Source organism: Halictus rubicundus, chromosome 5, assembly GCF_050948215.1.
Source record: "Halictus rubicundus isolate RS-2024b chromosome 5, iyHalRubi1_principal, whole genome shotgun sequence".
Taxonomy (NCBI): Eukaryota; Metazoa; Arthropoda; class Insecta; order Hymenoptera; family Halictidae; genus Halictus; species Halictus rubicundus.
Genome location: NC_135153.1, coordinates 18,710,816 through 18,734,369, shown reverse-complemented (window position 1 = coordinate 18,734,369; position 23,554 = coordinate 18,710,816). Strand labels below are relative to the sequence as shown.

Below are 23,554 nucleotides of genomic sequence, written 5' to 3'. Positions count from 1 at the left end.
AGGTTGTATCTACAATGGCATAAGAAACGCTAGACGCTTTTATACGTCAACAGGTTAAAGACATAACATAGTTCTCGCAACTCGCCTGGAATACATAAACGGAAACGTGAACTGGGCTGCCGGTAATCTCAGACTGAGTGCTTCAAGTCTCGCTATGATATCCGTCTGATTCAATTTTATCATTTTGAGTAAACCGGGAGAAAACGTGCCGTTCCTTTCGAACCCTAAAGTTCCTACACTCACACGGTCGAGTTTCAACCTAAAACAACAAATTATGGTTGACAATTTTGCTCGTTATGCCGATGTTCATTCCTCGAACGATATTACGTCAAATTTAAATATTCCGCTAAGACGTTCCAAGTGTCGCCAATGTAGCCCGTGATGCTCGTTCCGTTCTTATCGCTCGAGATCACGTTCTCTATCTGATGAAAAAAGAGGAAACCATTCATAGAAACATTAATTAGCCTTCACCTAGCGTATAAACTAGCGAGGTAGCGAAAACTAGAAAATATTTTATTTTTATATGTGAAAATAAAATATGTAATTTAACGGAGATACTTTTTTATTGTTCATTATTTCTTCATGAAACTTTTACTAGCACATTCGTGGCATTTTTCCAATTAAAATGAATCCAAACACGACATAATTCGAAATATATGTGCTCGTGCAGTCGACGATTTACTGGAGCCTCGATTATCCGAACTGATGTCTGAATTCTGAGAGGAGGACGCGTAAGATTTTATTAGACGAGCGTAACATTTCCCCGCGCATACAAGACACCTGTGAATGACGAAATAAGCAACTTAATGCGTTCCTTTACCTCGTAATAAGAGAATCTAAAAGTCCTTCCTTGAAAGTTGTGAGTCTCTTCCGCACGACTTCGGCTCAAACGTTCCTGGTTCATCGCTGCGAAAATTGGTTTGCTGAAAATCGGCACGAAATCGGCCATTTCCTTGTCCCATATCACGCCATTCACTGATTGAACGGGTGTCAATAAGCCATGAACAACTATAAGCAGCAATAACCGTCTCATAGCGTTCTTCGTGGTATCGGAAAATCTTAGCCGCGACTGTTGCACCATGGTTGATGCTGAGATACTACTGTCAAAATTGTTTTTGCGATATCGATCGATCGAATGGTTTAAATCCATTCGATATCATTGCGTTGACACATTTTTAAATAAATAATCGGCGCGTCTAAACGCTTTTCTAATTATTCTAATAATTTGTATTCCTGCCTTGTTTATTTTTTCATATTTTTTAACCACCTCCACGTCAAAAATATTATGCTGTTTCTCTTAACAAAAATTGCACTGTGCAGTTACAATTCCTGTAGACATTAAACAATGTTTTAAATATTAAATAAGATGAGTTTTAAATAATTATTTAAAAGATGGTATCAATGTCACAATTTTACAAATCTGCTTCATTGTCAATGTTAGTAGATTTACAATTTATGTTTAAAGAATGGAAATTACAATTTGCTTTTTAAAGATTTCATTTTATGTTACATTTCATGTTTATATTTTATATTATACACTGGCAGCATGTCCTATTTGCACGGTGTTTGAACAGGTTTAACAGTTTCAATAAATGCTACCGGACACGAATCCAGGTGAGAATGTTATGCGTGTTGGTCTCTTAGTTCAATTAGGTATTATCGCGATCCTAAATGTCCTGATATCGATCCGATGAATCCTGCCGTCGCTAGATCGAAATTTAGATTGCCATAGGAAATCGAAATAAATTATTTCTTAACATTCGGAGGATCCTACTTTGAAATCATTGTAGGCAGTACACTTTATTCGTTAAACGTTTATAAACAATAATTGAAACTGCATTTTTCTGAGCGATAAATTAAAATAATAGCCGTGAAATTTATACTGTTTATTTATATATTTTCATTTATATCTTTGTATCGCTGTCGATACAATCAGTTCTGCAATGGTACGTGACTTCATTATGTTGTACTGTATAATTTCGTAGCTATAATAATAGATCATATTTCAGTGATTCCAAACGCGTTTCAGCAAATTCTACACGCGACGTGATGTATTTCGAGCAAGGAAACCTTCAGAAGTATAAAGAATAGTTTTCAAAAAATATTTGAAAATTCAACAATAATTATTTTAAAGATTTAATAGTGTTGCTAATAGAAATATTCTACAGAATATTATCTGTTGATGAAACACATATTAAATAAATTATAAGTTCTTTTATAAGTACAAAATAAGTTCCTTTCTACTTTGAAAGCTTCCAAGGTTTATTCGAGTATTGCAAAATAAAGTTGCTATGAAAAATGAGATCTAGGAACTATTAACAAATGATAAAAGGTGCATGAAGGAGTAATGAAAAATGCAGAGGCACGTACAAAAAACATGTATCGTTTATACCATAGTTGACTGTATATATATATATAATATATATTTATATATATATATAAAGGTCTTAAGTTTACTATATTCGTCGACGTAGTTGACATAAATTAACTTAACTCTAACCGGTGACGAACCTCCAACGCGGCCGCGAGAGTGTTTTACAAATACAATTAATAATACAATTACCATGTTGCAGGCTCGTCACCATAAAAAAGTATCGCTCCAACTTAACCGGTACGTTAATTACTCTAATGATCTCCACGTATCTAATTTACATCGATTTCAGGTGCGACGCACGCACCTTTCCCTTACAGCCGATGAAACACCCCGCTGGCTCCTTTTTAATAGAAAATTATAAAAAGTATATAATACAGTTTTCGTTCAAGCTCCCTAACTGGCCTTGCACGGTCAATGATACCGGTTCGATGATGACGTGCTCGATACATTTTTTGGAATTTGTTTAGCAAATTTTGCCCCTTTTCGGTTGGACTAATTTCATGCTCGAGAAAAGATATTATTGACCATGCAAGGTCCGCTTCCCACTCTAGGCTTTCATCTAGGGCTATAAATAAAGTTCGAACTGGTTTGAAAACGAACTTGCAGCACGAATTTCGAATTGCAGCGAATATATTCTTTTCGACTCGCGAGTTTAAAATACTTGTATGCATTATTTAATAGCAGTAAAAACTGAAAGGGGCATTTAAAAGAGTATTTTACTATAAATAAAACCTGAAATAAAAATAATCTCACAAAGTCAACGTGCCAGCACACAGTTATAAAAAGTAAATATTTTAAACAGACAAATAAAGAACTATCGCTTGATAGTTCCCGGTAAAAATGTTATTCGAATTGTTACTAATATTTGTTACAATTCGAAGTTCGACCGACCAGTTCGCGCTCGAACATTTGAATTTTTACAGCACTACTCTCGTCACTTATTGTTAGTTCGCTCACGACACAGTACTGTTCATGTTATCGTCGAGAACAATTGTTACTTCTCTTTTATTCATCTTCTTGAGTTTCGGACCAGTTCTGAACAGCCTGCGCGCATCAACACCCCCTCTAGCCGTGTCCTACGCTCTACACGCAAACAATAAATGATCCCGCATATAATTTACACACCGATGTCGTTGGCAACTTCATTTTGTTACCGAATCTCGTTGAATTCTCACGATGAGCGATCGCTATCGATCTTACAGTCGTCGGATCTTCTAGAATGAAGATTCCTTATGAAGATAGATCTGCATCGTTACCTAACCAAACTAAACAGCTCAAAATGTTATGTTCGCAACGAGCTCTCCGCGATTATGCATTCAGAGCACGTGGTCTTGTTTGGGTCTTCTTAAAAATCCCCCTTTTTTTAACACTTCATGTACTGGCGATCATCTAACAGTCTTTCAAAAATCAGGGATTAACAATCCTCTAACACGCTCGCAACATAACATTCTTTTAGGCATCCTATTTATTTAGGTTGCATACTTCCCCAAATGTTACAATTTCAAGCAAAGACGTTAATCAATTCTTCAATGGTGACGCTAATTTCATTTGCAAACAGTCTCGAGTAGCATTGTTCAGTTCTTTTGAGATTGCTATTCGGAGGAAAATTATTCTTTTAAATATGATAGTCTCATTAAAATGCCTACTATACACAGGCTTCTGGTAGATGAAGTGTTAGAAAAAATACACACGACGTCGGCAGTAGAAAAATCACAAGATTGAACAATACAATTATGCAGTTACAAAGTTGACGCTTCGATTACTTGGACTCGTTCCAGTGAACGACGCTATCATACATCTTTTGTTTATTCCGAAAAATTAATCGAAACAGTCTACGTACGATCGCCTATTATGTAAGAATTGTTTAACAGACGCTAAAGAGATCACATTTCAAATCGTCCCTTCCGTAGAGAACAACCTACCACTACACATACAGATGATAATTTATTATTGTGCCATTTCTTAGTGGGGGGAGGGGATTGATTTTTCGCAAATCGTTTAAAGTTTAGTTTCTAAAATACTTATCCTCAGTCTGGTAAGCACACAATATTACAGGTGCAACTATTATTACAGGTATATTATATCCTAGCAACAATATCTCAGTAAAAAATTCACGGGTTACAGGTTTGCAAAAATATCAGTGAAAGTTACATAAACAATCCGCGGCTGTTTGATTTACAATTTTGTTCCACCGGTCGGAGCGGCACCCAATATTGTTACTGTAGTATAATATAGATGTAATACTAGTTGGCCGCATACATACTTACACGAAATTAACGTACGAGTGAAGTCTGTTGAATATGTTCACGTACATATCAACAGGATGCCTAATACTTTCAAATACAATCCAAGAAATGATACAGGGAAACATGAATGGTACAGTCTACAGCCTACACTGTATATGTATAATTACTTATAATCAGTGATGGGATTCAATTGGTCCGTGCGAACAAGTTTCTAAACATTTGAATTCGCTGAACCGCTATCTAAGGGCATTTAATTCTTATCCCAATATATTTTAAAATTCACTTTCACTTAGAACTCGTAATATAACACAAACTACGTAAATAACAAGAGACTAACAAGTAGAAAAAGTAAATTACAATAATCAAACATTAGTACAAAAATATTTGAAATAATTCACTGCAAATCTGTAAAAATTCAAAAAAATGCGTCTTCTTTCCCCTTAGAGTGTAAATCAGTTTTTAAATGTTTGGACTCCCCCACCACTGTTTATAACGTATATGCAAACGCGTATGCGTAACAGGGACATACACGTCTGTCTACACGCGCGTACGTATTTCTGTATATGTATAAAACGTTAAAGTTGTACCATCGAAAATTGTTATTGCCAGTATAAAATGTCACATATATATATTCCGGTAGAAATAAATATATAAATGCAGAAATATGGCAGTGATTAGGTATTGACGGTCGTGTATACCTAATTTCCTTTAACGAACGTTACCCGAAGCTTTAAAGATTCAATTGTACCTAGAAACGGACCATATAGATACCTTGTACAGCGATTACGGTAAATATATAGAAACATAAAAATTCGTCGCGATCGCGAGGATCGTGAGGATCTTAGATTTATCGTTCTCACTTGGATACCCTGGTCTCGGTTATCACCTTACTGGGGTCTGGTAACCTGACGACTAATTGCGCACCGTTTTGCATGGGTCTGGTACCGTTTAACGTGTTTGTTTTGACAACTTGTTGCGTCGTCGGCGGCAGAACCTTCTTGGCACCGCTCAGCTTCGGCGAACAGCACTGTTTGTCGTCGTACTCGTTCAAGTTAATGTTCGTTTGATTCGGATAATTCGGCGTTTTCATCGGTGTACTGTGCTCACTGTAACCACAGTTCGGTCTCTGGTCGATCGAGTTCGAATTTTGGAAGCTCGGCGGTAGCATCTTCAGCCCGTTAGTGTGCTCGCTCATGTTGCAGAACGGTTGCTCCATGTTCCCCTTGAAGTTACCCATGTCCTTCTGGTCGCACTTGTAAATCGGCGCGGACAGTTGCGTGGAGTTGGTCTTGTTCGTGCTCTTGTGGCTACTGCCGGAGTAGCTGGTGATAGACTCGTTGCAGAAGTCGCTCAGGTAGGTCTGATTTATGTACCAATTGTGTAACCGGTGATGTATCTCCGGGAACTGCGGTCTACGATTCGCAACCTCATGCCAGCATTCTATCATCAGGCTGTAAATCATGGTGGGACAGTCCTCGGGACAAGGTAACAACTGTCGTGAACGTATCATGTCTATCACCTCTTGATTGTTGTAACCGTAATACGGCTGCAAAATGAAAAGTGGAATAAGTAGGGAATGTGTAAAATAAATTTGCCGACCTCGCAATTCCTCAAGAGCAATAACATCATCTCTCAAGCATCTCCAAGGTCGTAAATACTCGGATTTAGGATTCGTCGGCATTACCTGTAAACCATAACTGTAAATCTCCCATAATACGACACCGAAGCTCCAAACATCCGACTCCGTTGTAAATTTCCCATAAACAATTGACTCCGGAGGCATCCATCGAACAGGTAACAAACTCTTAGATTGAACTCTATAATAGTCGCTACTATATATGTCACGTGACAACCCGAAGTCGGAAATTTTAACTGTTAGGTTGTCCCCGACTAAACAATTCCTTGCGGCTAAGTCTCGATGAACGTAATGATGGCTCGCTAAGTATTCCATACCTGAACAAACATTTTCCCCGAGTAAAGTACACCGATAAAATTGATTGGAATGGTTGACGCGAGATGCTATATACTAACCAGACGCAATTTGCAAAGCGATGTGCAAAAATTCTGGTTGCTCTAAGATTTTGCCGCTTCCGTTGTTCAACGGAACGTCCGATCTCGGCGAGTGGCAAATCAGAAATTCGTGTAGGTCACCTTGGGTCATGTATTCGAATAGCATACACATTGGTTCTCCCTTCAGTATCACCCCGAGCAAGCAAATGATGTTTGGATGTCTAAGATCCGTCATTAGATCGACTTCACGTTTGAAGTCGTTTTGCGTTTTTGGACTCGCGTTTTCTTTCAACGTCTTCACCGCCACGTAGATCGGCGGCTCGCACTTATTACCCGTTTGTAGCTCTCCCTTGTACACTTTGCCTGGTGAACGATAGAATAATTAATTAAAATCGGGGACTTAAAAACCGGTATTTTACATTTCGGCAGAAGCGCCTGACTAAATTCATGTCGTCTTCATGAATTTAACTGGAAGAACTTGAAAAAGTTGCAAGATCTCACCGAACGCTCCTTCACCAAGTTCTTGCAAAAGTACAACATTGTTGGTGGTAAATTGCGGCACTCTGTTATTGGATGTTCTACTGCTACCACTGCTTAATGTTCCAGTTCCTGGTGTCGTGTTACCGGGACCGGCTAGAAGGGAACTCATTTCCATAGGTTGTGTCGTACTTCGTCTTCCATCGTATATGTTTTTGTCGCACTGTATACCTGTTAACATCTGTTTGAACAAAGAACAGAACATTATTTTTATGATACCGTATACTGGCTGGGTTCTCTAATCGCGAAATTATATGAAATCTTACTTTGTTAGATGGCAAATGATTCATCTGCCTCGTAGATTTTCTGCTTCTATAGCAGCAGCAATAACACACCAATATTACAACAAGTCCTCCTGTTAGTACAAACCCAACGACTGCATAGATCCATAAGTTTTCAACTGAAACGAAATGCAGTGTTTTTATAATATTCATATTAAGTGCCCTTTCGTTTACCAATGAGCAATATTTACCACATTTAGGTATATCACAAAATTCCTTCTGCATTGTATGATTGACGTCAACGTAACACCACGGTTGCGATTCTGTTTCGTCTGGATTGCGGCAATACGAGTGTTTACCAGCTAATTCAGGGTAATCAGAAATTGGGAGATTGAAGTGAGCCAACCATTGCAAGCATGGTCGTCCACTAATGCTTGTTTTCACTATACCTCGATAAGTTTTACCATTACCCCAATAACAATGATCGTCTGTAACGTGAGACAGATAATGCTGATATAGCGAACAACCCCAATGAAGTAGAACAAGATATATATATGTAAATAATAATCTGTTGCCCTTACTCTCTTGCACATTGTCCTCTGTAGAAATACCGAGACTTAAACAATCACGAGCCTCAGGGGTGTTTTCCATTGGCAAATCAGAACAGTTAATTAAAGGCACTTGATGTCCAATCAGTGGATGTCTTTTAGCAATTGCATACTCCTTCCTGCATAGATCATTCTCCAACACCTCGCACTCCTGTCGGCAAATCCTCCGTAATTTACGATTGATGTCGTTTCTGCCAGAGAACAGTGACTCGCCGTAACCTTGGCTGAGCAGCTTCTTCGTGGAAGGTTTTCCTTCCATGAACGGATTGAATTCAGAACCAGTACCCAAGGTGGGACTACGCTTTCTGGGAATACTATGCGATCTTGTAATATCACCTATGTCGTCTCCGTCGCCTGTGTCTTTCGATAGATCATCTTGATTGTTATTTAAAATATGAAACATTCTCTTCGCGTCTTTCAGCTTTAGAATACTGGCAGGATCTCGGCATATTGGAAATGCGGAGTAACATAAAGATGGTTTCGCGTAACCTTCGCAATTCGATGAGACTTCGCTGAAATGTTAAAGTTGATCGTGTTAGGTTTGAACTGAATTTGAATAGTTTCTAACGTACTTACTTCGAGTACTCGATAACACCAAAGGCTTTCATCAATTTATCGTCAAGTAATTCTTGTGTCATTGGATACGGTATATAAACTGATTGCTTCTCTAAAAATGGTGCACATGTTTTTCCAACATATATCTGGAACAGTGAAATAATTTTTTAATACGCAATTCAAAAATTAAGTGAAATATATAGGTGTTTCTGACGTACCTCGCATTTTCCTTCATGATTGTCATTTCTCCCAGGAGATAAGTGCATATTGACGTTTGTAAGGCCGCCGATTGTATGCATGTCTGTGGTACTAGATTGAGAGCTAGTCGGCTGTGGACTCGGTGATAATATGCTAAACGGATTTGTTGATGCCAGGTGAGAGATGTGTGGCGTTGACATTCCAGAACCTGAGAGGTCTAATCCGTCCCCAGGTCTAATGCTGTCAACACCACGAAATAATTTTAAGTCATTAAATCTGCTTAGAACAGTGACAATATGGTTAGGTTAGGTGAGCAACTGAATCACTCGAAATCATTATATATTAACATATATTCTTGGTTATATGACTCTATTTTGATGCATAATACGTATAGAACAAAGTTGTGAACTTGTTGCAACGCTTCGTTAACATTTTATGTCATGATTTCAACAAAAATAGACCATTGTTTTTTTTCAAAACATAACCTGCATTTCATAGAATCGTAAAGAAATAGACCAAATCGAAATGTTTGAAAACCGAAATAAGAACAAATGAACACTTTTGAGTTGAGTTTTCATTCGTTTATCATCGTATACGCCTCTGTGGATTCGTTATTGCACAAAACACGATATTATCTCATAACCTCACTGTGTTTACAGCAATGTATTATCACCTTGTCTCTGTAACATTAGTAACATTTTTGACACTATTCATGGCACGTACAAAAATACACGTATTTTGCAACAATACTAGGTACAAGAGTAGCTTCATTATTATAAATAATCTATCAAAACATTTAATTGTAACAGAAAGTCCGTGTCATTTGACACCACACCCGGCGTCCATTTGTAAACTAACGCTTATCGCGGCTTTTGGCGGCGAAATCAGGAATTAAACATATACTACTAACACTATCTTGTTATTCAAAATACATTTAATTAGACTAGTAATCCTCCATTTTTTGTACATTTAAAAAATTCTTTTCATAAAATCGAAAAGTCTATAAGATACTTTAGATCATTTGAGAAGTATTTTATACACGTTTTCAATTTAGGAAAATATTTTGTGTGCTCAAGTGTGTTCCATTTATAAAAATGAATGTGACACGAGTTATTGCAGTTAAATGTCAACACAAAATGATACAGAATTTTTAGACTCATTACAGTTATGCCCGGTGAAGTGTATCTGCTGATCATTAAATATTATATTTACAGGTACAGGAATATTTAATTAATATTTACCTGTCGAGGAAATCACTACCATCAGACATGTCCGGAGAAAATCTATCATCGCTGGACGTTTGGCCAATGGGAGCTGTAAAATAATAAATTATAATTAATTTATTACATGGTACAAGATCAGACTGACAAATCCACGAGAGATTATAAATAAGTTAACCCTTAGCACTCGAATAACGACTGTAAGGCGCCATTGCTGTATCGTTATTCAAAATATTTTTCACATTATTAAACTTATTTGTACTTACTAAATTACTAAACACTTCGGTATTGTACAAGTAAATTGCATCATTTTCGTATGTATAAGGGAAATATTCTAGGTCGGAAGAAATGTTTCGTTTTGGAGTTAAAATAGCTTCGAGTGCAAAGGGTTAATATTATAATTTCGTTTGTATAATAAATTTGAAAATATTCTTTAAAATTAGCTCACGACGCACGAACGTCCTCGAAGGGTTCAAGGTTATTCATATTCACTAATTATTTCGTTCTAGTTGAAGGAACATCGACGCAAAAATACGTCCGAGAAAACCGACGGAGGAAGTCGACCTTGGGCTGACCTTGAGCGTTCCATAAAACTTTTATCTAGGTGAAAACTTGGTCCATTCCCCCGGTATCAGTTTAACACCGTTCCCGAAGCCCATACAGATCCCCGGACCCGTCCATAGTCTTTCGCATCCCCCAAAGTTTGCCGTAACTATTTGCAACGCGGGTTCTCCGAGCCCATTACGTCCCCGAGTAATCGTTCTTTTATCGCGTCTCGGGGTCGTTGTTTTCCCTCGAACTTCCCGAGCAACCCCTCTTTCTCGCGAGTTTACATATCGTTTGCACCGGGCCACTTTCTCGGTCACACGAGCACCGGTACCGTAGCCTTTCGTTCCGATAAAAATTTGATACGCGAACACCCGAAATCTTTTTCCGTTCACGCCGTTTTCTCTGCCCGGGGGACTCTCTTTTGCACGCCCAGCACGTCTCGTCGCCCTTTTCAAAATCCCGGGGTTCGCGCCGCATTCGCAGTTTATTCTCTCCTCGCACCCGCCCTTTTCGTCCCCTTTTGTGCCGGTATAATTCCAAACAAAAAAAAAAAAAAAAAGAAAAAAGAACCAGGCACTCGATGAAATAGCTGCATTCTACACGTGAAAAAAAGGAATAACATTTTTTCGATCCTAGTTTTCGATTTTTACACGCAGAATCATCCCCTTCCTTCGTACTAACCTTCCAGCCACACCCTGTACGTCATTTCTACCGCTTTTTTAACACTAGATTTACGGGACCATTACAATTATTGTGATTGTAGAAATGCATTTATAGGAAATGTATTCAACACATTTATTCCTTGGAACATGTATTATAGTAAAAGCCTGCTAAAAATCTGGCTGAATATATTCTTGGTATTTTTATAAAATGATCCAAACTGGCCACTTTTAGTGCTTCGTAGATCTAGTGTTAAAGAAAGAGAAGCATTAGAAATATAAGACCAAGATGAATGTCAAAGTTATGTACACGTTTGTTTCCTTCTTGAACAATTCAAATGAATTGAAATCAACTGGAATAATTTTTGCGACTTCCTTAATGACCCCATAAGTGTAGTTTCCAGTACTCAAATTAGGTACCAGGTCGTGTATTAAAGAGAAGCATTAGAAATATAAGACCCAGATGAATGTTAAAGATAAATATACGTTTGTTTCCTTCTTGAACTATTTAAGTGAGTTGAAATTAACTGGAATCATTTTTGCGACTTCCTTAACGACCCCATAAGTCTAGTTTTCAGTACCCAATTTAGGTTCCAGGTCGTGTATTAAAGAGAAGCATTAGAAATATAAGACCCAGATGAATGTTAAAGATAAATATACGTTTGTTTCCTTCTTGAACTATTTAAGTGAGTTGAAATTAACTGGAATCATTTTTGCGACTTCCTTAACGACCCCATAAGTCTAGTTTTCAGTACCCAATTTAGGTTCCAGGTCGTGTATTAAAGAGAAGCATTAGAAATATATGACCAAGATGAATGTCAAAGCTATGTACACGTTTGTTTCCTTCTTGAACAATTTAAGTGAGTTGAAATTAACTCAAATAATTTTTGCGACTTCCTTAACGACCCCATAAGTCTAGTTTTCAGTACCCAATTTAGGTTCCAGGTCGTGTATTAAAGAGAAGCATTAGAAATATAAGACCAAGATGAATGTCAAAGCTATGTACACGTTTGTTTCCTTCTTGAACAATTTAAGTGAGTTGAAATTAACTCAAATAATTTTGCGACTTCCTTAATGACCCCATAAGTCTAGTTTCCATTACTCAAATTAGGTACCAGGTCGTGTATTAAAGAGAAGCATTAGAAATACAAGACCAAGATGAATGTCAAAGCTATATACACGTTTGTTTTCTTCTTGAACAATTTAAATGAATTGAAATCAACTGGAATCATTTTTGCGACTTCCTTAATGACCCCATAAGTCTAGTTTCTAGTACCCAAATTAGGTACCAGGTCTCGTATTAAAGAGAAGCATTAGAAATATAAGACCAAGATGAATGTCAAAGCTATGTACACGTTTGTTTCCTTCTTGAACAATTCAAATGAATTGAAATCAACTGAAATAATTTTGCGACTTCCTTAACGACCCCATAAGTCTAGTTTCCAGTACCCAAATTAGGTACCAGGTCGCGTATTACACGGGGAGTTGGCGGTTTCCATCATTATTCGAAGACGAACCTCGCCGTCCGATTTCTCATTTTCCAAATCACTGATTTTTGCCATTAACAGGTCCCTTTGCGCCTTGAAGTCGGGGGCCCGGTGACTAGGTATTCCCATTACGGGTAACACGAAGACACGCTCGAAAAACAGACGCGGATAGAACGAACGAACGAACGAACGAACGTGATGGTACGCCTCCAGTTTCACGAGTTCTCGTCGAACTTTTCGGGGAGGGCTCGTGATTACATCAAGTTCCACGGGAAAATTTCGCGATGGCTGCCTGCTGCTGCTGCCGCCGCCGCCGCGACAACATCAAACGGCACCGGGAGATCTTTTGAGGAAAAGTAATTTCACCCCGGTAATCGCCCGGGTTTATTATAGGTGAATTGGTCTTTAGGGAGGCCACCCCTCCCCGCCCCTGTGTTTGTCCTGCCGAGCTACGGAAGCCGGGGGTGCAAAGTAAATAATATCGGAAATCTGAATCCACCCCTCGTGTCTCCGAGGGGACCGCTTGTTCGAGAGTCTTGGACCATCGCGAAATCTTTCGAGCGATCTTCGTCCACGATTCACGGGAAAACAATTGCTTCGACTCTCCGAACTTATGGCACAGAAGACCGTCTATTCTGTGCGGTGAAAGTGACACGAACAGATCTACTACAGCAAATAGAATGGCTCCAATATTGTTGGTTTTATAGTGTACAGGGTGCAAAAAAAGGTCTAAGAAAGGTGAAATTAGGGTGGAATGAATTTCAAGGTGAAAGGGTCAACAAACTCTTCTTTATTTCGTCTTATTCTACTCAAGGTTCCTTTTACAATTTTTATCCTTGCGATGTGTAGATTACGATGCAATGAAAAAAGATTGTTGACCCTCTGACCTTGAAATTTAAGAATCCTGTTATGATAGTCGCGACATATGATTTTCATACACCCTGTACAAGCGTTTACTATTTTTAAAGAAAAATTAAATATGATCAATGCTCAATTAAAAATTGATCAATGCACGTGTTGACAGAAATATGTATTAATGAAACAATATTTAACACGTTGACTGCCATGTCACCCACATGTGGGTGACGGAATTATTTGTCCAGGTTTTAAAATGAATTTTTATGTCAATATACTGATTGTAACAAATTTGATTGGGGCCAGTAAAATGTAAGAAAGTTGGGGGACTATCCGATATCATACATTTAATTTTTTTCAGTTTTTATTTCATTAAATAACTTACTTCGATTATGTGGAATTTTTCAGGCTTCTAGTTTGACAGTCAAAGTGTTAAACATCCGTGCGAAAAATAGTCCGGTGATTTATTTAAATCCTGTTATTGAATATCCTTGTACGCGCACGTTTCCTATGTTTGCATTGCTTTCGTGAAAATGTAGGCAACGTTTTGAAGAAAGCAACATACCAAAATGATGTAAAAAAATAATAAATATTAATATTATAATTGATGAAACGCGTGTTAGATATTTGTTCCAGAAATAATGCTTCAGTTTCTGCGTAAAGAAAGGACAACAAAGGAAGACAATGAAGGAAAACTTATAAGACAAGGGGTTAATTTGCTCAATGGGTGCTGCAGACAGTAGTTTATCAGATATGTATCCTGCTGCGCTGTTTTAAACGATTGCTATAGGTATAAACGCATAAAATCCGTAGTTCTGTCGGCGATTGTTTTCATAGCATCCGAACATCACTCGATTTTCAAGTTCCTCGATTACGTTCTCTTTTTTTTTCCACGGCGCGGCGGGTTTTTCTATTTTCGATGAAAATGGAAGAGAGAGAGAGAGAGAGAGAGAGAGAGAGAGAGAGAGAGAGAGAGAGAGAGAGAGAGAAGTCCGACAATCGCGTCGGTCTATTATCGGCGTCGCGATAAATCGATGCTGCGGCGGTTCGGAAGCTCGAGTCCGCGTCTAGTATCGAATTCATGCCCGGAAATCATACAATACGGCCGATGTAATGAAAGATAATTGAAATCAAAACAGAATCGATGCCGGAATTGTATTACGGGCCGCAGCGCGTACCGCGAAGCCGTATAAAAATCCGTTTTCCGCGATTGTAAATCGTCTTCCCTCGAACGGCTCTCTTCATACGTATACATACAGATACGTACATACATACCTACATGTATATAAATCTTTTTTTACGCACATCTGCCCAGCTCGCTTTATTACGTTTCCCCGGTTGCACGAACAGCAAATATTTCCACGATGAAAAGATGTCCGTAGTTAGGAATGGTATTAAACAGCGTACACAATGAACAGAATTTTCAGTGAATACGCGCCCCGGAACGTTTTAATAAACCAATTCGGGACGTCCGACGCGATCGAAAATTCGAGCTAATAAACAAACGAGATGGAACTTTATTTGTCAGCGTGAAACCTACCGTGGACTGATGCATTTATGACGAAAACGAGTAGGTGTGTATTACGGTATTTATTATACATGTGTAATAGGTGTGTCTATTGTAGTATTTTCAACCTGTTAAAAGGCAGAATATTTTTATTTTGCATAAATATTCGCAATCTAACAACAGCATCGATGGTATCGTCCAGCTGTTATGTTTACATTCTCGAGCTTCGCGGCCTCTCACGAGGTATACCTCGCGGTAGCGGGGATAATCCCGCGACGTTTATCATCCAGGCCTTGGCGACGTATATAGAGAAATCACTGTACTTACGTTTAAGCTTGGGAAATAATAGAGTAACACGTTTTCACCGAATATTTCGATTTCGAAGAAACGGAAAAATTCGTATTTTTATAAACAGCTTCTCCCCGAAATTGATAATTCGTGTTTCAACCCGTCCATCTTTCTCTAATAAAATCGCAACGTTCTTTCGGGCCGGTCTATAAAAATCTAAATTTGCATAGGGCACAGAGGACGGTGGAAATTCGACTTGTTCCATTGTTTTCGCGCATTGTTTACAGACAAAACTCGCGGCCCGGTAATAACGAGAGCAGGCCGAACAAGAGGAACGCCGGGGATCTGGAAAAGTACGCAAAGTGCGGAGGCTATTGTTGGAACAATGAACCCGATACTGCATGTTCGCCGAGGCGAGAAATTATTTCTGAATAAATAGCAAAGCGAATGGAACTGCGCGAAGTTGCGCGAAGGGCGAGCTCTCGAGATGCAGGTCCAGTTGCGGGGGAGGGTTTATATTAATGACCACCGGGACTCTCTCTCTCTCTCTCTCTCTCTCTCTCTCTCTCTCTCTGTCTCTCTTATCTTTCCCACTTCCTGTTCGAGATACATAATACGTGGGTCGGACACGTAAACCGCCTGCTGCTGCGTCTCTGTAAAACCGGGACGATCGACTTTTCCGTGTACGTGTTTCGCCATCCTTTTTCCAACGATAACGATTCCTTTCCGTCGACTCGCGGAATGCGCAGGGGTGGGGGGCACTTTTCGACGGGAAACAATGGGACAAACGAGAATTACCCTTCGTTCGCGAATTTTACAGCTCTTCTAATTACGATTCTACGGCGATTGTGTGAAGCAGACAGCGGATCTTTATGCGAAATAAAAATTTTCTACCTCACTCGCAACAAACTGCAGCGAAATTGAAATCTATTTTCTCTCTTAACCCACTACCCGCCGCAACTCAAAAATACAAAAGAAAATTAAATTATAACTGTACAATCACATTCATACTAACCGACTGGAACTATTTTTGCTGTAATTGTTATTGTTTTTGTTTAAGTATGAAAATTAGAGCACGTCCCTTTTTTGGGACAATGGCGGAATGTACTATAGTATACTAAAAAAGCGAAATTGAAATTATATTCGTTTCATTATATTATTCTATTCGTAATATATTCGTTATATTCCTTTTATTCAGTGTCCCAAAAATGGGACATTGGCGGAATGTACTATAGTATACTAAAAAAGCAAAATTGAAATTATATTCGTTTAATTATATTATTCTATTCGTAATATATTCGTTATATTATATTATTTATTATATTCCTTCTATTCAGTGTCCCAAAAATTGAACATTGGCGGAATGTACTATAGTATACTAAAAAAGCAAAATTGAAATTGTATTCGTTTAATTATATTATTCTATTCGTAATATATTCGTTACATTATATTATTTATTATATTCCTTTTATTCAGTGTCCCAAAAATGGGACATTGGCGGTTTAATAGTTTGAAAATAATATAACAGTATTTTTAGATTCTTCTGATGTTTCTCATGTTTGAAATTACACCTACTCGTTTTTGTTATAAATGCATAAAATCCGCCGTCTATTTATGAGTTAATTTTCGATAATTTTTATAATTCTAGGCGGGGTGTAAGGTTTTGTACTTCGTCCGTTCATTTTTGCTACGAATGCACGAAACTCGCAACCTAATTGTACTGTCGTAGAAGACAAAATGGCCGCGCAGAAATGCCGTGTACCGTAAAGGGGTAGACGACCGAACAGAACGAAAAAGCACCGAGTTTTCTCCTTTCGGGCCGAAGCCGGGAAGAAAACGTAATTAGCAAAGGGAGAAGACGGGCCAGGGCAGTTTGCGCGCAATTTTCCGCGGGCATTCGCGAGCGAGCGATCGCGCGCGCGCGCGCGTGCGATAGGCCGTGATACATTATGCTATTACGTTTCATTGCCCGACATTAGACGGGATTACGTTGCTCGTCGGTGATATTACACCGGGGGCCGCGACTTAATGGCTTATTTCATCATCGCGACCGGCCGAATATTTTTGTGCCGTCGCTTTCAAAAGTTTTTAAGGATTCGGCCGAGCGAGGGGCGCAGTTTATGATATCTTCATCGCGCCATGATAATTTGTGCCGCCATTACCGCGTCGGCGAGAACTCGTGACAGAGGGGGGGGGGACGAGTTTTATCAGCCACGGGGACATCATTTACTTTTATCAGGTCCGGAGGGTCTGTTCGGAAGTCATTGGAAAAATCACGACGTATTATTTATCAGTAGACTGCGGCCTTTATGCGTTTACGATCCAAATGTGTACACACTATTTAACACTAGAACTACCGGGGAATAAATACAACTGATGAATATTGCTTTGTAATCATGACAAGACTACATCTATTCAAACCTAATACCGTTTTTATCGTAACATGTGCTTCAATGAAAAAGTTCGTTCAAAAAATTCTGATTAAAACATTTTTAGAATTCCAGTAATTGCGAAGGAAAACATTAGGAACCAGTCATTTTGACTGGTTCGGTAGTTCTAGCGTTAAAGCAGTGGTCATATCAAAAAGATTTAAGAACGTCGGTGTATCAGCTTCGGTTAAATAAGATAATGAAGAGAAGAACAAATTTTTCCTGTGTCTCGCAATTGGTGCACATATTTTGTATCTTGCATAAAGATCCGCAGTCTGCTTATTAGAGTTTTCTGAGCACCGACACTCGGATTTGGTCGATTATTGCAGAAATTTCAGAAATACCGAGACTTAAACAATCACGAGCCTCAGGGGTGTTCTCCATTGGCAAATCAGAACAGCGAATTAAAGGCACTTGATGTCCAATCAGTGGATGACTCTTAGCAATTGCATACTCCTTCCTCCCGATTTGGTCGATTATCGTAGAAATTTCAGACATCTGCCCGAAAGTTTGCGGGGGATTTTCAAGTGAAAATTCGAAGGTAAAATGGAGGTCCCGTTCGACAGTCTGAAAAATGGCGGAAAGTAGGAGCACTTCCGCGCGCACCCGGTGTGCAGAGGAGCGCGGAGTGCAAGAAACGCGGCCGGCGGCCACGTTTGTCTTTGATAATCAACAGCAGCCTCATCCATCTTGGTCAAAGGGTCAACACTTTTCCGTGCGCGACACCCGCGACCGGCCACTCCGGCGGATGCATTATTCATGAGGCCGGCATGGTAAGTGTTGTCCGAAATTCAATTCAGTAGCCCACGAAGGCACCGGTGTACGTGATTTGCCTTCTGCCGGACCCCTGGATCCTCGTCGCCACTTCCTCTTTTTATCTTCCCGCCGCGCGGCCTTGCACCCCTCCGCGCATCCCCTCCCCGGCCAACCCTCCCCTTCCGTTTCCTACCCCTCCCCCGCCCTTCCGGCCGTGTTACTCGACTAATCGAGCAGAGATATCGGGGATGAAATCGTTATCGGGCACGCTTGCAGCCGGAATTAAGCCGACGAGACTCGTTTCATATCAACCCCATTTTTATTTCTTCGAGTTTCCTCGTTTTTTTTTCTCTCCCGCTTTCATCCCTCGCCCTCCACCCTCTACCCACCCACCGTCGTTATACGACGTCTTCCTCGTTATTTTTTCTTCTTATTTTTCGTCTTCGTCGTTTGTTTCTTTTTCTTTTTTTTTTTGTCCGCGTTTCGTCCGTAATTCGGTATCTCGCGGCCGATCAAAATGGCCGGGGACGGACGTCGGGTATTGGCTGGCCGCGCGGCAATTGCGATATTAAGTTCACCGCGTGGAACGATTTTCGATGCTCCGGTGTACCGGGTGTCCGGTGAATTGCGACGGGAAATTTTTCGTTTGCGGTTATTCGGTCGTACCAGCACGACAGTATAACCAATAAACGTAATTTTGGATAACAAGAAATTGAAACTTGAACCAGCAGTTACGAGTACGTTTAAGTCCAATAACCTTCGTTAGGAACACTGTTTAACGCTATACCTACCATTGTTGAAACTACAAAAATTCATTTATGGAAAATAGGTATATAAATGTCCTTGTCCAAGCATTTATTATATTGAAAATTATAGACAATCTCAATAAACTTAGGGTTGCCATGTTTGTAAGGCAATATTTACCAGATACTGTCAATGCTTGGTAGGTTTAGTGTTAAACATTAACTTATTAGTAGTCTGCAGATTTTATGCACGTATGACAAAAATAGGAAAGCACAATTTCAAACAGTGGGCATATTAAAAAGATTTGAAGCCAGCAGTGTGTTCTTTTCAGCTGAATAAAATAACTAAAAGAAAAAAGAAATTTTTATTTCGCCCCTGTGTCTTGCAATCAATGGAAATATTTCTTATTTTGCATACAGATCCGCAGTCTAGACGGCGGTAAGCATTTATGACAAAAATTAGTAGGAGTAATTTGAAAGATTGGAAACATAGGAAGAATCTAAAATTAGTATTATATTATTTTCAATATACAGTTAATTCTCGATATATGTCAACAACACGAGTCTTGCCAGCGTCTTGTATCGTCCAGGAGACATACCCGAGTTATGTTTACCGAGGCCTCTCGAGTTTCGAGGCCCCTCAAGGGATATACCCCGCTGGAGTGGGGATAGTTCCGCGACATTTATCATCCAGGTCTTGGCGACATATATAGAGAAATTACTGGATTGATCGTATCAAGAAAGAAAATAAATATCTATGTCACTCCGGTTCGTTGCAACGCAGTTAGAAAATGTTCAATTTGCGCAAAGATCCACCAACAACCGTTAAATACGATAAACCGTAGCCAATAGCGGATTGAAACCTAAACACGCAATTACGACCGCGTTTAACGCACCGAGCGCGGGCAGTAATCAAGGAGATAGCGACCAGGATAATTCGATTAGCGAAATGATAGGAGATATGAATTTTAAACGCGGTAATTCTATCGCTTCGCGGAAAATTTCGTGCAGCATCGTTCCTTCGGCGGCCATGACACCTAAATTAGACTATCAAATTACCAGACAACCCTTTCACGGAGTCGGTTCCCGGGAAATTAACATCCGCGATAATCAATGGCACCCGAAAGGCGCGGGATCAACGGTGCGATTAATTTGCATCGGTTATGCTCGCGGTAGCGCATGTGTCCCAGTAGCGATCGTCGATTCATCAAGGATTCATGGAGGTATCCTCGACGCGTCCCCGGAAGCCGGAAGCCGGGTCTAATCGGGCCTAGTCGAAACAAAAAAAAAAAACGCTCAGAAACGGCGCATCTAATTCCCCCCTCCTCGTGATTTCACGTAATTTCGCTAATGGGCTCCAGTAGTCCCGTGATATAATGCCATTAACTGCGCTATTAAATCGCTTTTATCGCGTGCTATCGATATTCCATTAATATTAATGGCGGCGCGGCAGCCGTGATCGGAGACGTTCCGACGGCCAACGTTCGCCTAGACGCTCTAGAATGTCCGCGCCATTTTGACTTAATCCGCCGTGGATTAAGCAGATTTTTCGGGGCAAAAGCTCCGGGTAAAAAGCCGGCCGCCTCTTATCTAGGGGCTAAATAATAATGCGGGACCCCCATGGGCCGTCTGCATAATTATTTAATTTCAACTTTGCGCGTTTGTGACTGAACCGAACGTAGTTCGACGTTGCTTGCATGTGGACGTAGCTTTATGATCTGTATCTGCGAACAACTTCGAATTTTCGACTGAAATTTTCTGGACACCGTCTACAAACATACTTTCATTCATGAGGCAGAAAAATGGCCGATTGTCGTTGAATAATTGTCGCAAATATAAGAGATAAATGTTTCTACCGTGTGGACGAAGCTTTATGATCTGTATCTGCGAATAACTTCGAATTTTCGTATGAACTTTTCTGGGCACGGTCTACAAACATTAATTAAAACAGAAAAATGGCCGATCGTCGTTGAATGGTCGTCATAAATCAAAGAGATAAATGTTTTGTTCAGTGTGGACGAAGCATTATGATCTGTATCTGCGAACAACTTTGAATTTTCGTGTGAAATTTTCTGGGCACGGTCTACAAACATACTTGCATTAATTGAGGCAGAAAAATGGCCGATTGTCGTTGAATAGTTGTCGCAAATATAAGAGATAAATGTTTCTACCGTGTGGACGAAGCTTTATGATCTGTATCTGCGAACAACTTCGAATTTTCGTATGAACTTTTCTGGGCACGGTCTACAAACATTAATTAAAACAGAAAAATGGCCGATCGTCGTTGAATGGTCGTCATAAATAAAAGAGATAAATGTTTTGTTCAGTGTGGACGAAGCATTATGATCTGTATCTGCGAACAACTTTGAATTTTCGTGTGAAATTTTCTGGGCACGGTCTACAAACATACTTGCATTAATTGAAGCAGAAAAATGGCCGATAGTCGCTGAAAGATCGTCATAAATAGAAGAGATAAATGTGTCTTCAGTGTGGACATAGCTTTATGATCTGTACCAGCGAACAACTTTGAATTTTCGCCTGAAATTTTCTGGGCACGGTCCACGAACATTAATGAAAGCGGAAAAATGGCCGATCGTCGTTGAATGATGGTCATAAATGGAGGAGATAAATGATGCCTCCGTCGGCATCAATGCAAATCCAACTTCGTTTGGGATTAAACGTCGGGAACGAGTCTGCCTGGTCGGTGTTTTTGTACGATTCGCATAAAACGGTGCTCAACCGCGGTCGAAACTTATGCTCGCTAATTCTGGAAAAACCATGGGGGTTGGATTAGCCGGCGGAATATCTGTCTCCGGTGCCCCCCCGAGGATCGGCCAACCGACAAGAATCCGGTACCCCAGCAGCCGAAAAATACTCCCCCGGTGCTCGTATTAAGCTAGATTATGGCTTAAACCCACTAGAGGAAGTTTCACCTTAATATTATTCTATGCTCGCCCACCGGCTAATCCCCATTAGCGAAATTACATGAAATTATAATAAAGCTTGCCGCCGCCGTTTCGTCGTTAAGCCTCACCTCCCTTCTAGTTTGGCGGCGCGCCTATATGCGAAAAGAGCTAGCCCGCTACCCCCCCTCTCTCCTCTCCACCTCTCCCTCTCTCTCTCTCTCTCTCTCTCTCTCTCTCTCTCTCTCTCTCTCTCCGTGCGTATGCAGATCGGGGTTAATACAATATTTATGAGATATATACATTTTCCATGTTTTGGTCCCCCACGGGGGGAATTCATCAAACGGTAAGCAGGGAAAATCCGGAAGACTCCCGAATTTGCTGCGATGCCAATTCATTGGCTGCGAAACGGCGTTCTCGAAATGGAATTCTGAATCCGCAGAAACTACTTCGCTATTTAGGAATCAGGAAAAATCGCGTCGAATTTCGGAACCGTTTGAGGCCACGGACCAATACATCTCCTCTACGGAGCAATACACCACCCTTGGGAACGTGATAATTTCTTTCCGTATTATTTCCTAGAAGAGGATTTTCAATAGAGTAGTGTCAGGCTTCCTGTAAACAACGTGTCAACGTGAAAAATGAGATAAAACAGATTTGAAATGTTTGCGGAGGGTCGAACTTAATTTCGGAAGAGTTTGACGGTGATCGTACCTTTCATAAACCGTTCAATTTCAGGTGTCGCGGTACAATGGTCGAGGCTTAATCCCCTTCTCCTCGGGATTACGGGGAAGAAACGATTAATTTAGGAGCGTCTGGGCGCCGGAGACGGTCCAGCGCAGCGGCCGATCCTCCACAAAGAGCGAAACTTTTAATCTATCGCGGCAGAACGGCCCGTCAGCGGCGATCATAACTCTCTTCTCGTTAATTGGAAACACTTCTGCGGAGGCCGCAGGCTAATAATCCCCCTGCGCGCGCGCGCGCGCTCGCTCGCTGATCTTTTTCCTGGATTATCCTTGCAGGGCTGCGCGGCGGCGAACGGTTGGTTCTCCCGTGGAAATTGCCTCCTTTAGTGGCGCCATAATTCCTCCGGAATTTATAGCGGCTTCGACACCCTCGGACGTCGAGCGGACTCGATTACCATAAGTCGTGTAAAATCGAAGATTTACTGTACAGCCGTAAAGTGTCCCTCACGACTACGCTCCCCGGCAAGTTTTATGGCGTTTACATTCATCGGGTCAGCCGGCTGGAAAACTTTCCGGGGGGTGGGGGGTGGGGGGCCTTTACGTGTCTGATTTCGACACTTTGAAACGCTTTTGCTGATCGGGATCCGAAGATTTATCGGCCCGGAAGTTTTTATCCCCTCGACGAGCAAATTCGTATCGCATTTTTACACGTTTCCCGGTAAC

General features: G+C 40.3%; 3 protein-coding genes across 3 annotated transcripts in view; all 3 read right to left on the bottom strand.

The window, feature by feature from the left end:
* Positions 1-54: 54 nt before the first annotated feature.
* On the bottom strand, positions 55-1,220 carry LOC143354670 (uncharacterized). The gene is made up of 3 exons (XM_076788929.1): positions 821-1,220; positions 328-422; positions 55-259 (listed from the first exon to the last, which is right to left on the bottom strand). The coding sequence occupies exons 1-3, from the start codon at positions 1,148-1,150 to the stop codon at positions 55-57; spliced, it is 630 nt and encodes a 209-aa protein (XP_076645044.1). The 5' UTR covers positions 1,151-1,220.
* Positions 1,221-5,025: 3,805 nt separating this feature from the next.
* Positions 5,026-8,974, bottom strand: LOC143354496 (tyrosine-protein kinase transmembrane receptor Ror-like). The gene is made up of 9 exons (XM_076788645.1): positions 8,770-8,974; positions 8,573-8,697; positions 7,970-8,508; positions 7,640-7,876; positions 7,434-7,567; positions 7,132-7,348; positions 6,652-6,993; positions 6,305-6,573; positions 5,026-6,166 (listed from the first exon to the last, which is right to left on the bottom strand). The coding sequence occupies exons 1-9, from the start codon at positions 8,947-8,949 to the stop codon at positions 5,477-5,479; spliced, it is 2,733 nt and encodes a 910-aa protein (XP_076644760.1). The 5' UTR covers positions 8,950-8,974; the 3' UTR covers positions 5,026-5,476.
* Positions 8,975-9,968: 994 nt separating this feature from the next.
* The window catches only part of LOC143354700 (inactive tyrosine-protein kinase transmembrane receptor ROR1-like), a 73,321-nt gene continuing 59,735 nt past the window's right edge, over positions 9,969-23,554 (bottom strand). Inside the window, exon 5 of the mRNA XM_076788965.1 lies at positions 9,969-10,063. Coding sequence (XP_076645080.1) covers positions 9,987-10,063 — 77 coding nt within the window. The 3' untranslated portion in view covers positions 9,969-9,986. The remainder of the gene's footprint in view (positions 10,064-23,554) is intronic.

Coding starts and splice junctions, on each gene's coding strand:
- LOC143354670 (XM_076788929.1), bottom strand. CDS start 1,150: ATGGATTTAAACCATTCGATCGATCGATATCGCAAAAACAATTTTGAC. Junction 423..820: donor TTAGATTCTCTTATTACGAG/GTAAAGGAACGC, acceptor TTTTTTCATCAG/ATAGAGAACGTGATCTCGAG. Junction 260..327: donor GCGGAATATTTAAATTTGAC/GTAATATCGTTC, acceptor TTGTTGTTTTAG/GTTGAAACTCGACCGTGTGA.
- LOC143354496 (XM_076788645.1), bottom strand. CDS start 8,949: ATGTCAACGCCACACATCTCTCACCTGGCATCAACAAATCCGTTTAGC. Junction 6,994..7,131: donor ACTTGGTGAAGGAGCGTTCG/GTGAGATCTTGC, acceptor ATCGTTCACCAG/GCAAAGTGTACAAGGGAGAG. Junction 6,167..6,304: donor TTTACAGTTATGGTTTACAG/GTAATGCCGACG, acceptor TTCATTTTGCAG/CCGTATTACGGTTACAACAA.